Source organism: Lutra lutra, chromosome 10 (assembly GCF_902655055.1).
Source record: "Lutra lutra chromosome 10, mLutLut1.2, whole genome shotgun sequence".
NCBI lineage: Eukaryota > Metazoa > Chordata > Mammalia > Carnivora > Mustelidae > Lutra > Lutra lutra.
Window position 1 is genome coordinate 102,090,455 of NC_062287.1, and position 21,890 is coordinate 102,112,344.

The 21,890-nt window shown below is 41.9% G+C and overlaps 2 protein-coding genes across 2 annotated transcripts; both read left to right on the forward strand.

The window, feature by feature from the left end:
• The first annotated feature begins 5,745 nt into the window (after window positions 1-5,745).
• LOC125079870 (olfactory receptor 9I1-like) lies at window positions 5,746-6,687 on the forward strand. The gene has a single exon (XM_047693596.1). It carries the CDS (start codon window positions 5,746-5,748, stop codon window positions 6,685-6,687), a length of 942 nt encoding a protein of 313 aa, XP_047549552.1.
• Window positions 6,688-17,217: 10,530 nt separating this feature from the next.
• Window positions 17,218-18,783, forward strand: LOC125080019 (histone deacetylase 1-like). Its single transcript, XM_047693798.1, is given in 3 exon segments — window positions 17,218-17,253; window positions 17,255-18,346; window positions 18,348-18,783. Coding segments are annotated over 3 exon segments (1,449 nt in total). The 3' UTR covers window positions 18,669-18,783.
• The last annotated feature ends 3,107 nt before the right edge of the window (window positions 18,784-21,890 follow it).

The following is a 21,890-nucleotide window of genomic DNA, read 5'->3' on the forward strand; positions in this document are numbered from 1 at the left end:
TTCTCATTCCCTGACAACATCCTGGCTCTGCCTCCCTGCTATTTTCAATGAGGCTTGCCGGCGAACGTTTCCTATGTCTTGATGAGTTTAAATCCAGCTAGAAAATGACCAACTGAAGTCCCCCCACCCCCAACCCCAGACAAGTTTCTGAGGACTCTATTTTGATCTCTGGGTTGAGCCGCTTTGTAACCTGAACACAGAGTGTGGGTGGAAGGAGCCGCTATGTTTCTCACCATTTAAACATTCTGAGGATCCAAGCTCCCCCGTGAACACTTTGAGTAGCAAGTCAAAGCATCTGGTACTTCATTTCTTTGTTCCTTTTTCCTCTTCAGGTCATCACAAGCAGATGATACCAGTTCTATTATAGTGACAGAGAGAGGGTAACCGTCATCCATGTCTCTTTAGTTCTATGTATTCATCACGACATCCCCAGCGTCCCGAACGCTGCCTGGCACAGAGGATAAAGGCAGATCTTTTCTAAATCTTTGTTGCATACCTCCAGCTGAGGAGCAGTGGCCACATAACTTTAGGCACATCATACCACCTTTGTATCTCGCCCTTTTTAAATAACTTTTAACCTGCTTTGGAAAATCTAAGTGGATTAGTTTTGCTGCACTATATAAATACTCCTCAGATCTATGGCAGGATATTTTCCACAGCATGTGCTTTTATGAAGGTGGTGTCTGGGCACTTCTAACAACCCCTTCCTGGTGCAAACTTTTTACTTTTAAATCATCTACCCATACATTTTCTCGTTTGGTCCATAGTGGCCTCTAGGCTCCTGGGCCAGCGTTTCCTTTGCTCTAAGATGACAGGTGGAGCGTCATAAACACCAAAGTCTGCTGGGCTTGCTTTCTTCTGAGCCCCTGTTAGTTTTCTGAGGTTCTGTGGAGGTTTTCGGGGAGCACCCATAATCTTAAAGAGTGGGTGATCTTGAGGTCTTTCTCCTTTAGCTTTGGAAACTGTGAGAATTACACGTCTAAGATGTGTTTACCATGGGCCGTGGGTCTTGAGCATACATGATGAGTGTGGGGGAAAGATAACCTAGACTTACAGAGAGGTCTGCTGAGGAAGGTCTGTCTGCAAGTGAACTATTTCTCTGTTGGATCAACAATTAGATAACAGATCACTGAGAATGTGAAATATCGATGTTGCTCAACACCATGGAGCTTGGTGGGCTCATGGTGGCGTTAAAGATTCGCTTTCTTCCAGTGCTCCTTACAGGTCAGCAATTTCAGCTATTTTATGGGCTTCAAAAGCAGGAGATGGCTGCTTCATTGATCTATTCATACTTCCTCAGTAATTTAGTTTATCTAGGCAGCCCCCCCGCCCCCATGGGTCTTCTCCCTGCCTGAAGATTTTGTGGAGCTGCCATGTGTTTTCCCTAAACTTAACTGTTAGGAAACCAACTGGCTCTTCTCTCTGGAATTATCAATCATTTTGAACAGGTTCAGGAATTGAGGCAGTGTATCAGAAGTGAGGTGGACGTGTTTTTGGAGGAGTCAACCTTTCCATCTCCTCTACAGATCAGCAGATGCTCAGCAACTTTGGTTTTCTTTAAAATTGTCCTCTGCCCTATGCGAAAAACGTTGATGCTCAGAAGAATCGCATGCGGGCGTGTTTTGAGTGAAGGGGCCCTCCATGCTGCTCCCCATCTCAAAATGGAGGCCCTGATTGTCTTGGGAATCTGGATTTATGAGGATTTCAGGAGCTGGCTCCTGTAGCACAGATCTGGAGATGTTCCTAAGCTTTCCATTTTCTCCCTTGAGCCTCTGCCTTTCTTCATCATCCATTGATCAGTCTGATTTTGGTTGAACCACTGTTTGTGTACTGTCTTTCCAGAACCCATTTGGCAAAGTCTTGTGGCGGCACTCTCATTGGTCTGATGATGATAGGGCTATTTATTCTAATTGTGCTCTCATCTGGCAAACAGGCAAATTTATTTTGCATTTATTTATTCATCAATACTTCTTTCCAAAAGAGACTTGAAGTGGCTTATAAAAATGCATGGCACGCAGTAAGATACAATAAATTAAAAATGAGGAGTGAGATTTGGGCAAAGTGCAGGCAAGTAGATGACGAGGAGAGGCCAGGAGCAAGGTTGGTTCACACAGCTTTTGTCTTGTTGCTTTAAGCTCTGCCAGAGGTGGATGGCTCCTTGGTGGCTGTACACTCCTCATTAGAGTCTGATTCTGACAGGAACCCTGCACATCCTTCTACCCTCCCATCCTTGCAGATGAGACATAACAAGTAAAGATGATATGACAAAAGGGGGGGGGCATGTGCAGTGTTTCCAACTCAGAATTGGAACAAGTTCTCCAGAATCATTATCTAACTTAACGTTACTTTCCTCCTTGCCTAAATGTAGTGGGTAATTTATGTAAAGCTGCTCAAAAAATGCTAGGGACCAAAAAGGTGTTTCTTACATGATAACTCGTTATGACCATATTTAGGAGTAAATGGCTAGTGGCTGGGGACACGGCTGGGAGGCCACCAGATGTGGTTCAAATCCCAGTGTAGTGGTTTGACCTCAACCACATTACTTTCTCTCTGGAGGTCTCTGTCTACAGGTCCATGAATATGGACAATGACAATACAGCCTGGGGTAGGGTGTTTGAGAAGTAAATGGTAAGCACCTAGAACAGTATCCAGCACACAGGGAGGGCTGTCTTCCTGCCATTATTTATTTATTTTGAAGAGAGAGAAAGATGGGGCGCCTGGGTGGCTCAGTGGGTTAAAGCTTCTGCCTTCAGCTCAGGTCATGGTCTCAGCATTGGGCTCTTTGCTCAGCGGGGAGCCTGATTCCCTTCCTCTCTCTGCCTGCCTCTCTGCCTACTTGTGATCTCTGTCTGTCAAATGAATAAATAAAATCTTTAAAAAAGAGAGAGAGAGGGTCATTTGTTTTATATCTTAAATTCCCAAATTCAGAATTTAAGAGTAAAATCACGCGGTGTTTGTGAAATCGTATGGTATTTGTCTTTCTCTGACTTATTTTACTTAACATTACACCTTCTAGGTCCATCTAAGTTGCTACAAATGGCAGGATCCTATTTTTTTAGATGGCTGAATAATATTCCATTATATATATATATGATATATTTATCATATATATAGATGTGATATATATATCACATCTTCTTTATCCATTCATTTATCCATCCCTTATCCATTCTTTATCCATTTATATTTAACCCAAGTGGATGGACACTTGGGTTACTTCCACATCTTGGCTATTGTGTATAATGCTGCAAGAAACATAGGGATGCATCTATCTTTTTGAATTTGTGTTTTCATTTTCTTTGAGTAAATACCCAGTAGTGGACTTAGTGGATCCTATGGTAATTCTATTTTTAATTTTTTGAGGACCTTCCATGCTGTTTCTTTACACTGTGATTGTGGCTGATCATTGAGTCTCCAACATTGCAGGGCTTCTCTCTATATTAGGAAGCTGACACTTCTGAACAAAGCTTCCTTGAAAATGTCTCACAGGGACCTGGAAAACTCCATATATTTTGCACCGGGAGTAGGGTGGTCCCATGGTGATGATTTGTGTCTTCATTTTCTACTGGTTGTGGATAAAAGTGTACAAATAAGTGTGAATAGTTACCTGATCCCCAGCATTTCTGCTAAAATGTCACCTTTTCAATGACACTTCTACTGGTTTAATACCCTCTTCTTTACTTTGGCTCTCTCCATTCCCTACACCCTGCTGTGTGTGTCCATGTTTTTTTTTTTTTTTAAGATTTTATTTATTTATTTGACAGACAGAGATCACAAGTAGGCTGAGAGGCAGGCAGAGAGAGAGAGGTGGAAACAGGCTCCCCACTGAGCAGAGAGCCGGACGTAGGGCTTGATCCCAGGACCCTGGGATCATGACCTGAGCTGAAGGCAGAGGCTTTAACCCACTGAGCCACCCAGGCATCCCCAATGTGTGTTTTAATAGCACTAGTCATCATCTATCATGGTAGAGAGTATGCTTATTTAAAAAAGAATATGTTGCATATGCCTGGATCTCTGTTAGAATGCTTACTCTATAAGGGCAAAGATCTTTGTCTGTGTTGTTCTGAACAACCAGAAGAATGCATGGCACATGGTAAATTCTCAGTACACTCTTAGTGAATAAATAAATGAATATAGTCTCTCTCTCTGTTTTCCCCTTTGGTCAGGATGATTTGTGTGAATTCCTTTTAGAACACAGCAAATCACTGTTTTGGCTGAAGGTCAAGATTAGATTAGGCCATAAGGGGGGAAAAAACCTCTCCTAAATATTCACATTGTCAGGAATTCAGCAGGGGAAAAACATCAGATGCAGACCTTTATTTCATCCATAGATCAGCTTTTGTCCAACATTGATCAAAGTTTCATTTTCTTATTTATCTGAAATCCTATGAGATCTTTCTCAAATTCAGTTTTTATTTCAAGGATGGAAGGAGGACAAAAATAACCACCTTTGAAGTCCACATTCAGTATTCCCATTACCCCAAATCATCAGCATCCAAGGGTGCAGAGACAAGATTGTCCAAATACTTGGCAAGAACTTTATCTGTATTAGAATTCTAAACTCAGTGTGATGCCTTTGTCCCTTAATGAGCTGGGCAGGCTAATTCTGGAATGGCTTGATTCATGTAGCTCATTGATTGATAATGATCTTGCATTTTAAAAAAATGGGACAGGTCCTCTGGAATAAGAGGAGAATTTGGAAACCAGGCCAGACTGCTTGGCAGGAACAGGGAGGAAGAGGCGACTTGGCAGGCAACAGGTTGTAGAGGTTCTAACAGAGTTTGTTCTTTATGGCTCTCTCTTTTGCCTTCAGCTCCATTGTGTTCACATGCATATCAAAAACAACCACAGAGAAAGAAGAATTAATATTGGGACACCAGGGGGGCTGTGGACTTGGAGATAAAAAGATTCTAAAATGTACACGAACTTAGGAGCACGTTACTCTGTTATTACAGAATTTAGAGAAAATAATTCTAAGTGTGTGAGGCAGACCATGTGCTAGGAATGGTACATCTCTTATGTTCTTTACAGTAGTACCGTGACTTTGGCATTGACATGCCTCTTATGCCATCAAGGGGACTGAGGTTCAGAGAGATGAATTAACTAGTCCAAGGTCTCAAGGGATTTGACCTTAGGTCTGTTTCAAAGCCCATGTACTTAATATTATACCAATAGGGTTTCTCCAATGAAGGGATCTTTTCTGGCTCTGTAGTGAGGCTGAGGAAACTTTCCAGTTTGGCACCTGTCAGAAGTTTGGAAATGTCCAAGGATCAGAGTTCTAGGTCCAGATTTGCCTCTTTGCCATGAAATCATGAACTAGTCACTTCACCTCTTTGACCCTCATATAATTCTCTCAAGAATGGGATTAACAATATATGCTCAAAGGATTTCAAAAGATCAAATGAAATAAAGTTTGCAAAAAAATGTAAAGGGCTTGGGGCGCCTGGGTGGCTCAGTGGGTTAAAGCCTCTGCCTTCGGCTCAGGTCATGATCCCAGGGTCCTGGGATCGAGCCCCGCATCGGGCTCTCTGCTCAGCGGGGAGCCTGTTTCCTCCTCTCTCTCTCTCTCTGCCTGCCTCTCAGCCTATCTCTATCTGTCAAATAAATAAATAAAATCTTTAAAAAAAATGTAAAGGGCTTGAGAAATTTACAAGATATTATCATTGCTGAGAATGATCCATCACCTTACCTGGTCTTTAATAAGATTTTATTATTTTTTTTATTTCAGTAGACAACCCAGGATTCATGGCGGACAATGTAACTGTGGTGACAGAATTCATTCTGCTGGGGTTCCAGCTGCCGACAGGGCTGCAGATGGGCCTCTTCTTTGGGTTTCTGGTCCTCTATTTCATTACCATGGTGGGCAACCTGGGCATGATCGTATTGATTCAGATAGACTCTCGTCTCCAAACCCCCATGTACTTCTTCCTCCGCCATCTTTCCTTCCTGGATGTTTGCTACTCTTCTGTAATCGTCCCTCAGTCTCTTGAGACCTTGGGTACTGATAAGACGGCCATCACCTATGAGCGCTGTGCCACTCAGTTCTTCTTCTTCACCCTCTGTGCTAGCACTGAATGTTTCCTTTTGGCTGTGATGGCCTATGACCGCTATGTGGCTGTGTGTAACCCCCTTCTCTATGCCACTGCCATGACACCACAGACCTGCCTGGGGCTGGTGGCTGCGGCCTATGCTGGAGCCATGGTCAATGCTGTGATCCGCACTGGGTGTACCTTCTCAATTTCCTTCTGTAAGTCCAACTACGTGGACTTCTTCTTCTGTGACCTCCCACCCCTGCTGAAGCTTGCCTGTAGTGACACCACGTCAAGGGAACGAGTCATCTACCTCTTAGCTTTCTTAGTCATTACAACCAGCATTTCAGTGATTCTGATATCCTACTTTTTCATCATTCAGTCTATTCTGAAGATTCGTACAGCAGGTGGTAAAGCCAAGACCTTCTCCACCTGTGCTTCTCACATGACTGCAGTGGCTCTTTTCTTTGGGACACTCATATTCATATACCTGAAAGGTAACATGGGCAAATCTCTTGGGGAAGACAAGATTGTGTCAGTATTTTATACTGTGGTCATCCCTATGCTGAACCCAATGATCTACAGCTTGAGAAACAAGGAAGTGAAGGAGGCTCTGAAGAAAGTTCTCAATGGGATGAAGTTTTCCCAAGTAGACTAAGACTTGAGCTCATTGACTTAGAAGTTCCTGCAGATCATTCTTTGGGTTTGGCTTCTCTCCTTAGCACATGAACCAGATTTCATAATTACAAAGAAATATTGGAGCAAAAAAAAATATGTAGCTTTGGGTTCCAGCAACTTCTTTATTAGCTCTATGACCTTCAGCCAGAAATTCTCTGTCCTAGTTTTCATGTCAGTAAAAATTTCTGCCTTGCTTTGATTAAAGCCAGGATCAAGAGAGATGGAATGCCAAGGGCTTTATAAATAATAACATGCTATAAAATGTAAAATTGATTTTTTACTTGTCCTGGGTATTGCTGAGTGTTTTCTCAGCTATGAATTCAAAAAAATTCAAGCTGCTAAGCTAACTTTTACATTTGAATAATTATAAAACAATAGCTTCTCGTTTACAGGGTGAGGACAGTTACATTCTTTGGTTGTGGGTAGTAGGGTGGAAATCAGTCTTGACCAAAGAAACCTTTTTTCAACATTCAATCATATCCAGGTTAGGTGTTTGTCATAGAAAATACACATAGCGAAGGACAGGAAGGAAAAATAGAGGGGAAAGGAGATGTAAACTGGGAAATGTTCACCTAGAATACATTCACCTACTTCCTAAGAGAGTGTGGAGGACCAAGACACTGGAGAATAAAAGAAAGATGTAATGATTTGCATTAATTATTAGAAATAATTTGATCTGATGTAGAGCTGAACTGAATCCCACATATAACTTTCTGGAATATTCCTTGATTACAAAGGTCAGAAGCTCTATTTAATTTCTGAAGGATTTTTCTTCGAGGACCATCTCAAGCTGTTTTCTGTTCTGCAGTCATGAAAACCACTACCTACTTCCATTTCCTGTAGGACATTTACTTTATGGTCAGAAGACAGATAACTATGAATCTGACTGCCACCTTTTTTTTTTTTTTTTTAGATTTTATTCATTTCATTTGACAGACAGAGATCACAAGTAGGCAGAGAGGCTGACTGCCACCTTTTAATGATCTCATATCTGCTAGAAATATTACTTGGAAAATGTCTCCATGGAGATTCCACAATCTTATTCATCAATTCAGCAAACATTTACTGTCTACTATGTATCAGACATAACCCTAGGTTCAGGAATATAGAAATAAATAAGATAGACATGGTCCCTCCTTCATGGGGATTAGAACTTGGGGTATAGGTAGATATAAACCATAACAGTTAACTGATGTTTTTCTTATGGTTTTGGAAAGTGGGAAAAAGCAGGACAGGCTACTGTTACATTGTATAGTAGGGTTCTGACCTAGTTTGGTGTGGTCAGAAAAGGTTTCTCTGAGGAACTAACATTTATGTGGAAGCTTAAAGAGTAAGTATGTCATAATTATAGGTTGAGGAGCTGAGGGAAGCCAGAATGGCTGCAGCCTAAGGAGGGGGTCTGAGTGTGAGAGGAAGTTGGAGAACTCAAGAGCAACTAGGTCACAGAGAGCCTTGCTGACTCACATAGGGACTTGTGGATTTTACTCCAAGAGTGAGGCATGAAATGATCAGACCCGAGCTGCAAAAAGATCCCTTTGGCTGCAGTGTGATGGGTGGGAATGGGGACTCATGGCCTGTGGTTGTGGAGATGGAGGGACTCATCCCCATTTCATTTAAGAAGCAACAAAAGGGGCATCCCAGATGTGGGGTGTGATTTCCACACAAGACTGTATGCTCCATTCTAAAATACATATTAGGCCAGAGAAAGTTCACAGGTGTGTGACTGTGATGTTGGCGTAGGACTGATTCTTAGCAAAACAGTGAAATTGGGGAAATATACTTTTGGAGGCATCTGCTTTTTCATTGGTATACCTTCCCTTCTCTGCATGGGACCTCCCTTAGGTATACATTAAAATGGCCATCAACTTCTCCCTCTCAAGAGGGCAACACATTTTCACTAACTCCTACTGTGTGCCAGGTTATGTCAACAGGCTGAAGAAATCAACCTTTTCCTGGCTTCTTACAAGCTCTAAGTCAGGAAAAGCCTTCAACTTAAAAAACATATAAGTGGGGAACATGCTAGAGAGTGAGGGTGCCATTTTGGTAGTGGTGGGAGCTGCCAACATGCCTTCCACCTTTTACTTGGTGAGTGGCCACATGCTGCACATAAATGGATGGCCTTTGATACACGCACAGTATTTGATATAAGTTCAGTTGCTTCAGTGGATGCAAGTAAAATGAGATTTTAGTGTGTTTTAGGGGATCACTTTCTGATTAATGTGAGAAGGCACTGGAAGGAATGGCATTATGGTGAATTTCCACTTGCATATATTAATAAATACATTAAGTAAAAACATTTATTAATTATCTAATGTGTGTCAGGTTCTGTGCCAAGAGTGTTTACTTATCTCATTGACAGGTCTCATTCTTTTTATTTTTTATTTTTATTAGTGAAGCGTAGTTGACATACACTGTTGTATTAGTTTCAGGTGTATGACACAGTGATTTGACAATTCTATACCTTACTCAGGGATCACCAAGGTAAGTGTAGCCATCATCTGTCACCATGCAACATTATTCCAGTATTATTGACTATATTCTCTGTGCTGTCCTTTATAGCTCTGTGACTTCTTTATTTTAAAACTGGAAGTTTGTACCTCTTAATCGCCTTTATCTATCTTGCCCATCCCCCACCCACCTCCTTTCTGGCATCCACCAATTTGTTCTCTGTATTTGAGTCTGTTTTTTGATTTGTTTTTTTGATTCCACATGTAGTCATATGGCATTTGTCTTTCCCTGACCTATTTCACTTAGCATAATGCCTTCTAAGTCCATTTATGTTGTCACAAATGGCAAAATGTCCTTTTTTAAAAAAAAAAGATTTTATTTATTTATTTGACAGACAGAGATCACAAGTAGGCAGAGAGGCAGGCAGAGAGAGAGGAGGGGAAGCAGGCTCCCCGCTGAGCAGAGAGCCCTGGGATGGATGGGGCTCCATCCCAGGACCCTGGGATCACGACCTGAGCTGAAGGCAGAGGCTTTAACCCACTGAGCCACCCAGGCGCCACAAAATGTCCTTGTTTTTTATGGCTGAGTAAAATTCTGTTGTGTATATGTAGCACTTCCTTTTTATCCATTCATTTATTGATGGATGCTTGGATTGTTTCCATACCTTGGCTATTATAGAAATGCTGCAATAAACATAAGGGAGCACATATCTTTTTGAATTAGTGTTTTCCTTTTCTTTGGGTTAATAGCCAGCACTGGAATTTTTAGATTGCATGTTATTTCTATTTTTAATTTTCTGAGGCAACTCCATACTGTTTTCTTCATTGGCTGCACCAATTATTTGCCTTCCCACCAACAGTGAATGAGGGTTCCTTCTTCTCTACATCCTTGTCAACACTTGTTCTTTCTTGTCTTTTTGATTCTAGCTATTCTCACTAGAATAGGTGTGAGGTGTGAGGAGACATCTCTCTGTTGTTTTGATTTGCATTTCCATGATGATGAATGATAGTGAGCATATTTTCATGTGACTGTTGGCCATCTGTTGTCTTGTATGTCTTCTTTGGAAAAATGTCTATTCAGGTTCTTTGCCCATTTTAATCAGATTACTTGTTTTTGTGTGTGTGTTGAGTTGCATAAATTCTTCATATATTTTGGATATTAATCTCTTATTGAATATATCATTTGCAAATGTCTTCTCCCACTTCGTAGGTTGCCTTTTTGTTTTGTTGATAGTTTCCTTGACTGTTCAAAAGCTTTATATTTTGGTGTAGTCTCAATAGTTCCTTTTTGTTTTTGTTTCCCTTGCTTGAGGAAACATATCTAGAAAAATGTTTCCATGGCCGATGTCAAGTAAATTAGTGCCCGTGTTTTCTTCTAGGAGTTTTATGGTTTCAGGTCTCACATTTAGGTCTTTAATCCATTTTGAATTCACTTTTTGTTCATGGTATGAGAAAGTGATCCAGTTTCATTCTTTTCCTGTGGCTGTCCAGTTTTCCCAATGCCTTTGTTGAAGAGACTGTCTTTTCCCATTGTATATTCTTGCCTTCTTTGTCATAGATTAACTAACCATGTAAGTGTAGGGCTTTTTATCCTATTCCATTGATCTCTGTGTCTATTTTTGTGCCATCACCCTGCTGTTTTGAGTACCCAGATTTGTCTATATCTTGAAATCTAAGTTTGTGATAACTCTAGCTTTGATTATCTTTCTCAAGACTGACTATTTAGGGTCTTTTGTGGTTCCAAACAAAATTTATTATTATTTGTTCTAGTTCTGTGAAAAATGCTATTGGTATTTTTTTTTTAAAAGATTTTATTTATTTATTTGACAGAGAGAAATCACAAGTAAGCAGAGAGGCAGGCAGAGAGAGAGGAGGAAGCAGGCTTCCTGCTGAGCAGAAAGCCCGACGTGGGGCTCGAACCCAGGACCTGGGATCATGACCTGAGCCGAAGGCAGCGGCTTAACCCACTGAGCCACCCAGGCACCCCTGCTATTGGTATTTTGATAGAGATTGCATTCAATCTCTAGATTTCTTTGGGTAGTATGGACATTTAACAATATTAATTCTTCCAATCCATAAGCATGGTATATCTTTCCATTTTTTTTTTTAAGATTTTATCTATTTACTTGACAGAGAGATCACAAGCAGGCAGAGAGGCAGGCAGAGAGAGAGGAGGAAGCAGGCTCCCCGCTGAGCAGAGAGCCCATGCGGGGCTCGATCCCAGGACTCCGAGATCATGACCCGAGCCGAAGGCAGCGGCTTAACCCACTGAGCCACCCAGGCGCCCCTTTTCCATTTTTTTTTATAAACATTTTTTTAATTTATTTTCAGCATAACAGTATTCATTGTTTTTGTATCATACCCAGTGATCCGTCAGTGCCCTCTCTAATACCCACCACCTGGTTCCCCCAACCTCTACCCCCCCACCTCTTCAAACCCTTCAGATTGTTTTTCAGAGTCCATAGTCTCTCATTGTTCATCTCTCCTTCCAATTTCCCCCAACTGCCTTCTCCTAACTCCCCATGTCCTCCATGCTATGTGCTATGCTCCACAAATAAGTGAAACCATATGATAATTGACTCTCTCTGCTTGACTTATTTCACTCAGCATAATCTCTTCCAGTCCCATCCATGTTGCTACAAAAGTTGGGTATTCACCCTTTCTGATGGAGGCATAAAACTCCATAGTGTATATGGACCATATCTTCCTTATCCATTAGTCCTTTGAAGGGCATCTTGGTTCTTTCCACAGTTTGGCAACTGTGGCCATTGCTGCTATAAACATTGGGGTACAGATGGCCCTTCTTTTCACTACATCTATATCTTTGGGGTAAATACCCAGTAGTGCAATTTCAGGGTCATAGGGAAGTTTTATTTTTAATTTCTTGAGGAATCTCCACACTGTTCTCCAAAGAGGCTGCACCAACTTGCATTCCCACCAACAGTGTAAGAGGGTTCCCCTTTCTCCACATCCCCTCCAACACATGTTGTTTCCTGTCTTGCTAATTTTGGCCATTCTAACTGGTGTAAGGTGATATCTCAATGTGGTTTTCATTTGAATCTCCCTGATGGCTAGTGATATTGAGCATTTTTTCATGTGTCTGATAGCCATTTGTATGTCTTCATTGGAGAAGTGTCTGTTCATATTTTCTGCCCATTTTTTGATATGATTATCTGTTTTGTGTGTGCTGAGTTTGAGGAGTTCTTTATAGATCCTGGATATCAATCTTTTGTCTGTACTGTCATTTGCAAATATCTTCTCCCATTCCGTGGGTTGCCTCTTTGTTTTGTTGACTGTTTCTTTTGCCGTGCAGAAGCTTTTGATTTTGATGAAGTCCCAAAAGTTTATTTTGGCTTTTGTTTCCTTTGTCTTTGGAGACATATCTTGAAAGAAGTTGCTGTGGCTGATATCGAAGAGATTACTGTCTATGTTCTCCTCTAGGATTCTGATGGATTCCTGTCTCACGTTGAGGTCTTTTATCCATTTTGAGTTTATCTTTGTGTACGATGTAAGAGAATGGTCGAGTTTCATTCTTCTACATATAGCTGCCCAGTTTTCCCAGCACCATTTTTTGAAGAGACTCTCTTTTTTCCGCTGTACATTTTTTCCTGTTTTGTCGAAGATTAACTGACCATAGAGTTGAGGGTCCATATCTGGGCTCTCTATTCTGTTCCACCGGTCTATGTGTCTGTTTTTATGCCAGTACCATGCTGTCTTGGTGATCACAGCTTTGTAGTAAAGCTTGAAATCAGGTAACGTGATGCCCCCAGTTTTATTTTTGTTTTTAACATTTCCTTAGCGATTCGGGGTCTCTTCTGGTTCCATACAAATATTTGTATTATTTGCTCCAGCTCTTTGAAGAATACCGGTGGAATTTTGATTGGAATGGCATTAAAAGTATAAATTGCTCTAGGCAGTATAGACATTTTAAGAATGTTTATTCTTCTGATCCAAGAGCATGGAATGGTCTTCCATCTTGTTGTGTCTTCTTCAATTTCTTTCATGAGTGTTCTGTAGCTCCTCGAGTACAGATCCTTTACCTCTTTGGTTAGGTTTATTCCCAGGTATCTTATGGTTCTTGGTGCTATAGTAAATGGAATCGATTCTCTAATTTCCCTTTCTGTATTTTCATTGTTGGTGTATAAGAAACCCACTGATACATTGACTTTGTATCCTGCCACGTTACTGAATTGCTGTATGAGTTCTAGTAATTTGGGGGTGGAGTCTTGGGTTTTCCATATAAAGAATCATGTCATCTGCGAAGAGAGAGAGTTTGACTTCTTCATTGCCAATTTGGATACCCTTTATTTCTCTTTGTTGTCTGATTGCTGTTGCTAGGACTTCTAATACTATGTTGAACAAGAGTGGTGAGAGTGGGCATCCTTGTTGTGTTCCTGATCTCAACGGGAAGGCTGCAAGCTTTTTCCCATTGAGGATGATATTTGCTGTGGGTTTTTCATAGATAGATTTGATGTAGTTCAGGAATGTTATCTCTATCCCTATACTTTGAAGAATTTTAATCAGGAACAGATGATGGATTTTGTCAAATGCTTTTTCTGCATCAATTGAGAGGACCATGTGGTTCTTCTCTCTTCTCTTATTAATTTGTTCTATCACATTGATTGATTTGTGGATGTTGGACCATACTTGTAGCCCAGGAATGAATCCCACCTGGTTATGGTGGATAATCTTTTTAATGTGCTGTTGGATTCTGTTTGTTAGGATCTTGTTGAGAATCTTAGCATCCATATTCATCAGTGATATTTGTCTGAAATTCTCCTTTTTGGTAGGGTCTTTGGCTGGTTTGGGGATCAGGGTAATGCTGGCTTCATAGAAAGAGTCTGGAAGTTTTCCTTCTGCTTCAATTTTTTTGAAACAGCTTCAGGAGAATAGGTGTTATTTCTTCTTTGAAAGTTTGGTAGAATTCCCCAGGGAATCCGTCAGGTCCTGGGCTCTTGTTTTTTGGGAGGTTTTTGATCACTGCTTCAATCTCGTTACTAGATATCAGTCTCTTTAGGTTGTCGATTTCTTCCTGGTCAATTTTGGGAGTTTATAGTTTTCCAGGAATGCATCCATTTCATCTAGGTTGCTTAGCTTATTGGCATATAACTGTTGATAATAACTTCGGATGATTGTTTCTACTTCCTTGGTGTTAGTTGTGATCTCTCCCTTTTCATTCATAATTTTATGAATTTGGGCTTTCTCTCTTTTCTTTTGGATTAGTGTGGCCAATGGTTTATCGATCTTATTGATTCTTTCAAAAAACCAGCTTCTAGTTTCATTGATATGTTCTACTGTATCTCTGGTTTCTACCTCATTGATCTCAGCTCTAATCTTGATGATTTCCCTTCTTATGTGTGGAGTTGGTTTGATTTGTTGTTGATTCTCCAGTTCTTTAAGGTGTAGAGACAGCTGCTGTGTTCTGGATTTTTCAATTTTTTGAGGGAGGCTTGGATGGCTATGTATTTCCCCCTTAGGACCGCCTTTGCTGTATCCCATAGGTTTTGGACCGAAGTGTCTTCATTCTCATTGGTTTCCATGAATTGTTTCAGTTCTTCTTTGATCTTCTGGTTGATCCAAACATTCTTAAGCAAGGTGGCCTTTAGCTTCCAGGTGTTTGAGTTCCTTCTGAACTTTTCCTTGTGATTGAGCTCCAGTTTCAAAGCATTGATCTGAGAATGTGCACGGAATAATCTCAGTCTTTTGGTATCGGTTGAGTCCTGATTTGTGACCCAGTATGTGGTCTATTCTTGAGAAGCTTCCATGTGCACTTGAGAAGAATGAGTATCCTGTTGTTTTAGGGTGGAATGTTCTGTATATATCTATGAGGTCCTTCTGGTCCAATGTGTCATTCAATGCTCTTGTTTCTTTATTGATTTTCTGCTTCGATGATCTGTCTATTTCTGAGAGAGGAGTTTTAAGATCTCCTACTATTAATGTATTCATATCAATATGACTCTTTATCTTGATTAACAGTTTTCTTATGTAATTGGCTGCTCCCATATTGGGGGCATAGATATTTACAATTGTTAGATCATCTTGGTGGATAGTCCCTTTAAGAATGATGTAGTGTCCTTCTGTATCTCTGACTACAGTCCTTAGTTTAAAATCTAATTTATCTGTTATGAGAATTGCTACCCCAGCCTTCTTTTGTGGCCCATTGGCATGAAAGATGCTTCTCCATCCCTTCACTTTCAGTCTGGGTGTATCTTTAGGTTCAAAATGGGTCTCTTGTAGACAACATATGGATGGGTCCTGTCGTTTTATCCAATCTGCAACCCTGTGCCGTTTTATGGGCGCATTTAGGCCATTCACATTGAAAGTGATTATTGATAGATACGTTTTTATTGACATCGTGTTACCTTTGAAGTCTTTCTTTCTGTAGATTGTCTCTATATTTCTGTTCAATGCTATTCTTAGGATTTTTCCTCTTTTATAGAACCCCCCCCTTAATATTTCCTGTAGTGTCGGCTTGGTGGTTGCATAGTCTTTTAAGCCTTGCTGGTCTTGGAAACTATCTCTCCATCCATTTTGAATGTCAGTCTTGCTGGATAAAGTATTCTTGGCTGCATGTTCTTCTTATTTAGTGCCCTGAATATATCTTGCCAGCCCTTTCTTGCTTGCCAGGTCTCTGTGGACAGGTCTGACGTTATTCTGATGGGCTTTCCTCTGTAAGTAAGGAGCCTCTTTGTCCTAGTGGCTTTCAAGAGATTATACCTACAATTATGATTCCTCAATTTGACTATCAGGTGCCTTGATGTTTTTCTGGAATCTATAATCTTGGGTGGAGACCGTTCAGCCTCTAGTACATGAACGCTGGTTCCATTCGTGAGATTGGGAAAATTTTCATGAAGAACTTGTTCCACTATATCTTCTAGACTTATTTCCTTCTTCTCCCCTTCAGGTATTCCAATAATTCTGACGTTGGAACGTTTCATGGCATCATTTATTTTCCTGATTCTGTTTTCATGGTTTCTAAGCTGTTTGTTCCAGGCTTCATTTTGATCCTTTCTCTCTATCTGTTTGTCCTCCAGATCACTAATTCTATCTTCTGTCTCAGTTACCCTAGCTTTGAGAGAATTTAGATTAGATTGGAACTCATTGAGAGCATTGTGAACTTCAGCCCTGGTAGCTTTCAGCTCTGCCCTAACATTGTGAACATCCTGTCTGGTCGCTTTCAGCTCAGCCCTAATCAATTCCGTTTGGTCATCCATGGCTTTCTCCAACCTAGCTATTGCCTGGATAATTGTTAGCCTGAATTCTCTTTCTGACATATTGTCTATGTTGATAGCCGTTAGCTCTGTTGCAGAAGGCCCATCCTCTGTATTTTTCTTCTGTTGGGCATTCCTCCTCCTAGTCATTTTGGTGAGAGTTGACTGAACAGATGTAGCTGGTTGTATCGACCGTGGTGCAGTCTGGGTGCACCCTGGAACACTTCTGAGCAATCAGGATTCCCCACCCAAACGAGAGAAAAAAGAAAGGAAAAAGAAAGAAAAGAGAGAGAGAGAGGGAGCAAGACAGGAAAGAAAGGGAAGATGAAAGAGAAGGTTCAGCCCAAATGCCCCAAGATAAGATTTATGAGATATACAAACAAAAACAGACAAACAAAAATACTGATAAAAGTATATAACAAGAGAAAAAAAAATATATGCAAATAAAGGAAGAACCTTGTCAAAAAGAACCCCAAGTGTAAGATTTATATACTATCAGGAAAAACACAAAAACACAGAAACAATGGTGGAAGAAAAGATGGGAGAGTGGTTATAAATTCTCATTGTGGGCGAGAAAGCTTGTTTTGATTCTTCCTGGATGTATCTTGATATATTTGTTAAAGGACTCAACTTTCCTAGGCTAAAGGGGGATTAAAAATTGGTTTACCAATAGGGGTAGTATTGATTGGGGAAAGGGGATTACTTTGAAGTTTAACTCTATATGAATATTAGAAAATAAAAATAAAAAAGGAATAAACTAGCCACCCCCTCCCCCTTGGATCGGACGCTGAGCTGAGCCGCGGGCGGGAGGCCGGACCGACCGACTGACGGGAGGGACGGGAGGTGAGCAAGATGGCGCAGACTCAGCGCACCAGGAGGAAAGTCTGTTTACTACTACGACGGAGATGTTGGAAACTACTATTACGGACAAGGCCATCCAATGAAGCCTCATCGAATCCGTATGACTCACAATTTGCTACTTAACTATGGTCTCTACCGAAAAATGGAAATCTATCGCCCTCACAAAGCCAATGCTGAGGAGATGACCAAGTACCACAGTGACGACTACATTAAATTCTTGCGCTCCATCCGCCCAGATAACATGTCCGAGTACAGCAAGCAGATGCAGAGATTCAACGTCGGTGAGGACTGTCCGGTATTTGATGGCCTGTTTGAGTTCTGTCAGTTATCTACTGGTGGCTCTGTGGCGAGTGCTGTGAAACTTAATAAGCAACAGACGGACATCGCTGTGAATTGGGCCGGAGGCCTGCACCATGCAAAGAAGTCTGAGGCATCTGGCTTCTGTTACGTCAATGATATCGTCTTGGCCATCCTGGAACTGCTGAAGTATCACCAGAGGGTGCTGTATATTGACATTGATATTCACCACGGCGATGGCGTGGAAGAGGCCTTCTATACCACAGACCGGGTCATGACTGTGTCCTTTCATAAATACGGAGAGTACTTCCCAGGAACTGGGGACCTACGGGATATTGGGGCTGGCAAAGGCAAGTATTATGCTGTTAACTACCCTCTCCGAGATGGGATTGATGATGAGTCCTATGAGGCCATTTTCAAGCCGGTCATATCTAAAGTGATGGAGATGTTCCAGCCCAGTGCGGTTGTCTTACAGTGTGGTTCCGACTCCCTGTCTGGGGATCGGTTAGGTTGCTTCAATCTGACCATCAAAGGGCACGCCAAGTATGTGGAGTTTGTGAAGAGCTTCAACCTGCCTATGCTGATGCTGGGAGGAGGCGGCTACACCATCCGTAACGTGGCCCGCTGCTGGACGTATGAAACAGCAGTGGCCTTGGACACAGAGATCCCGAATGAGCTTCCATACAACGACTACTTCGAATACTTTAGACCAGATTTCAAACTTCACATCAGTCCTTCCAATATGACCAACCAGAATACCAATGAATACCTGGAGAAGATCAAACAGCGACTGTTTGAGAACCTGAGAATGCTGTCCCATGCACCCGGGGGTCCAAATGCAGGTCATTCCTGAGGACATCATTCCTGAGGAGAGTGGTGACGAGGATGAAGAAGATCCTGACAAGCGCATCTCGATCTGTTCTTCTGACAAACGAATTGCCTGCGAGAAAGAGTTCTCGGACTCTGATGAGGAGGGGGAAGGCGGTCGCAAGAACTCTTCCAACTTCAAAAAAGCCAAGAGAGTCAAAACTGAGGATGAAAAAGAGAAAGACCCAGAAGAGAAGAAAGAAGTCATAGAAGAGGAGAAAACCAAGGAGGAGAAGCAAGAAGCCAAAGGGGTCAAGGAGGAGGTCAAGTTGGCCTGAGCAGACCTCTCCAGTTCTGGCTTCCTGCCAAGTTCCCCACCTTCCTCCCACAAGCCCTCAGATTTTATATTTTCTATTTCTCTGTGTATTTATATAAATATATATTAAATATAAATATCCCCTGGGACTAGACAGGAACCAGGGCCCTGAGCCCAGGGCACGTGTTAGGAGTGAGCTTTTCTAGTGGCTGTGGCTGCCTTGCTGCCACCCAGCCTTCCCCAGTTATTACTTTTGAACCATAAAGGGTGCCGGGTCTGGAAGGCATACTCTTAAGCAGCCATAGGACAAAATCCTGAAATGCCAAGTGCCTGCTTAGTAGCTTTGGAGAGGTGTCCTTATTGAGCATTCTAGGAGTGGTTGGGTCTTCAGAGACACCCCTCGCCCCCTGCCCAAATCAGGCTCCTTAAGGTAACATCAGCCATTTTTAGGTTGGTTCTGTTATCATACCTTCCCTACTAGCCCCATGTGAGCCAAGGAACTCACACTGCCTGCCCTCTATCCTCACCCAATTCTGCAGGTGGAGATCAGTGGTCTAGTATCCTTTTTGAGATACTATTTTCATTTTCATGAGAATCTATGTAATAAATTGGTACATTTCTGAAAAAAAAAAAAGGAATAAACTAGACTAAACTAAACTAAAATTATAAAAAATTTTCAAAAAAATAGAAATGCAAAAGAAAAACACAGGTGTATGTATCAAAAAGTTCAGGTTAGAAGGTTATTATGGAATTTGATGTACTGGACAGCTCTCTGTGATGGTAAATAGGTTAAAAAATTATCTGTCTAAAAAAAAAAATGAGCCAGAATAGTGGAACAAATTAAAAATAAAAGTTGTCTGAAGTAGTGGTGGTGGTTCTTTTGTAGTCTTTTTTTTTTTTTTTTCTTTCCTGGTTGGTTTTCTGGGGGAGGGGCCTGCCACGTGGGTTTTCAGTCAATGATGTTCCCTGAGTTAAGTCCTCCAGTCCCTCTCAAGGGGGTGGGCTCTTAGGAAACCGGTTTTTTCAGGCATTTGTTCTCTGGAGGTTTTTATGTTTGTTCACCTTTTTTTTCTCCCTCTCGCCTTGACCGCTTTTGATGGTTTCTGTAGGTTTAGAGGAAAGCAAACTGCACCCTGACCTCCCTCTCAGAGAGAAGCCTCAGTCTGTTCTGTGGGTGTTGCAGAGCCCATATAAATCCCCCCTTGGCCACTGGCAGAGCAGGTTCCGAGTCGCAGTCCCTGGGGACGCAGGATCTTCTGCTTGTACCCAAAACCAAAGCAGCGGCAGCTGTTTGGGCAGCTCCAGACCACCAGAGAGGTTCCAAGCAGCGATCACACACTGAGATTTTCCCAGGGGGCCCGGGCTGGGAGTGCCTGGTCTTTCTGGGTCTAAGAGCGCCCGGCTTGCACGCACCTCTTTCAGGGGAGGCCGTGGGTCGCGCGCGCATCTCAGACTCTGAGAACGGGGCGCAGGTCCAAAAGCACCAGGCTGGGCCTTCGCGCACCTCTCTCAGGGGAGAGTTTGGGGTGCCCATCTTAGGCTCTGAAACAATGGCGCGTGTCAAAGAGCGCAGGCTGGGCCTTTGTACCTCTCTCAGGGGAGGATGAGGGGTGCGCGTATCTCAGGCTCTGTAGCAGGGCTCGCGCGTTCTGCCGTCCGCGTGGGTCCCATCCCCTCACAGGGGCCAGAACCCACGCAATCTCAGGCGTGCTGGTGGCTCAGGGACCAAGACCTGGTTTCTCCACCGCACTCTCTCAGGCTCAGCGCCAGGGGAGGCTGTCCAGGGACCGGGGACTTAAGCCCCTGTCTCTAACCGCCCCGATTCCCACAATTTCCCCCGCCATCTTTTGCTCTTTTGGAGTGCTTTCAACCAGTCTCCAAGTTAATGCTGGTCCCCAAACGCAGGGCACTCTCGCTGGTATTAGGGGTATTACTTTCCAACCGGTCGCCTCTGGTGGCTCCCTCCCCCTTTTGTTTATCTTCCGATATCAGTCCGCCTTTCCCACTCCGCTTTACCTGCCCACTGGCATCTTCTGCCCCTGTAGAGATCCAGATGTGTATAATTCTGATCTCAGGCTGATTTCATGGGTGATCGGAGTTCTTTGGTAGGTAATCAGCTCACTTTAGGGTACAGGTTGAAAAGGCGCCTCCTCCTACTTCCCCGCCATCTTGTCCCCCCCTTTCTATTTGTTTTTATTTTCAATCTCTTTCATCAATGTCTATTAATTTTCAGAGCACAGGTGTTTCACCTCCTTGGCCAAATTTATTCCTAGGTATTTTATTATTTTTATTGCAATTATAAATGGGATTGTTTTCTTAATTTCTCTTTCTGCTACTTCATTACTAGTGTATAGAAGCACTACAGATTTCTGTATATTAATTTTGCATCCTGTAGCTTTACCAGATTTATTTATTTGTTCTAATTTTTTTTGAGTCTTTAAGGTTTTCTCGGTACAATATTATGTCATTTGCAAATAGTGACAGTGTTACTTCTTCCTTATCAATTTGGGTGTCTTTTATTTCTTCTTCTTTTGGTCTAGGACTTCCAGTACTATGTTGAATAAAAGTGGCAAGAGTGGACATCCTAGTCTTGTTCTTGATTTGTCTCATTTTGAAAATAGACTACACGTAATCTTTTAGGAATTAGATCCTCTGAAGGCTGATTTTATGCATCAATTTTGACTGGGTCACAGGGGGCCCAGATATTTGGCTAAACATTATTACTGGCATATCTGTGAGGATTCTTCCAGAAGATATTTGCGTTTGAATCAATGGGCCCTAGAAAGCAAGTTGCCCTCCCCCAAATGAATGGACATCATCCAATTCTTTGAAGGCTTGAATAGAACAATAGGCAGAGGAGGGGAGAATTCATTCTCCCCTCCTCTGCCTGACTGCTTGACCTGGGACAGCAGTTTTCTTCTATATTTGGACTTGGTTCTCAGGCTTCAAACTGAATTACCCCCCTGCTTTTCCTGGGTCTTCTGGATTGTTTTAGCCTCCATGTAAGGATCCACATAAGCCAATTACTTATGATAAATCTCCTTTCATGTCATAAACAGATCACCTTCAAAAGTTTCCCATCATCTTTATTTATTATTATTATTTTGTGATAAGAATGCTTACATAAGATCAACCCTTTTAACAAATTTTAAATATACATTATAGACTATGGTGATAGTTTCACTGCCACAGACCACCATGAAGTGGCTTAAGAAAATTCTCCGTAGGAGATTATCCTGAATGA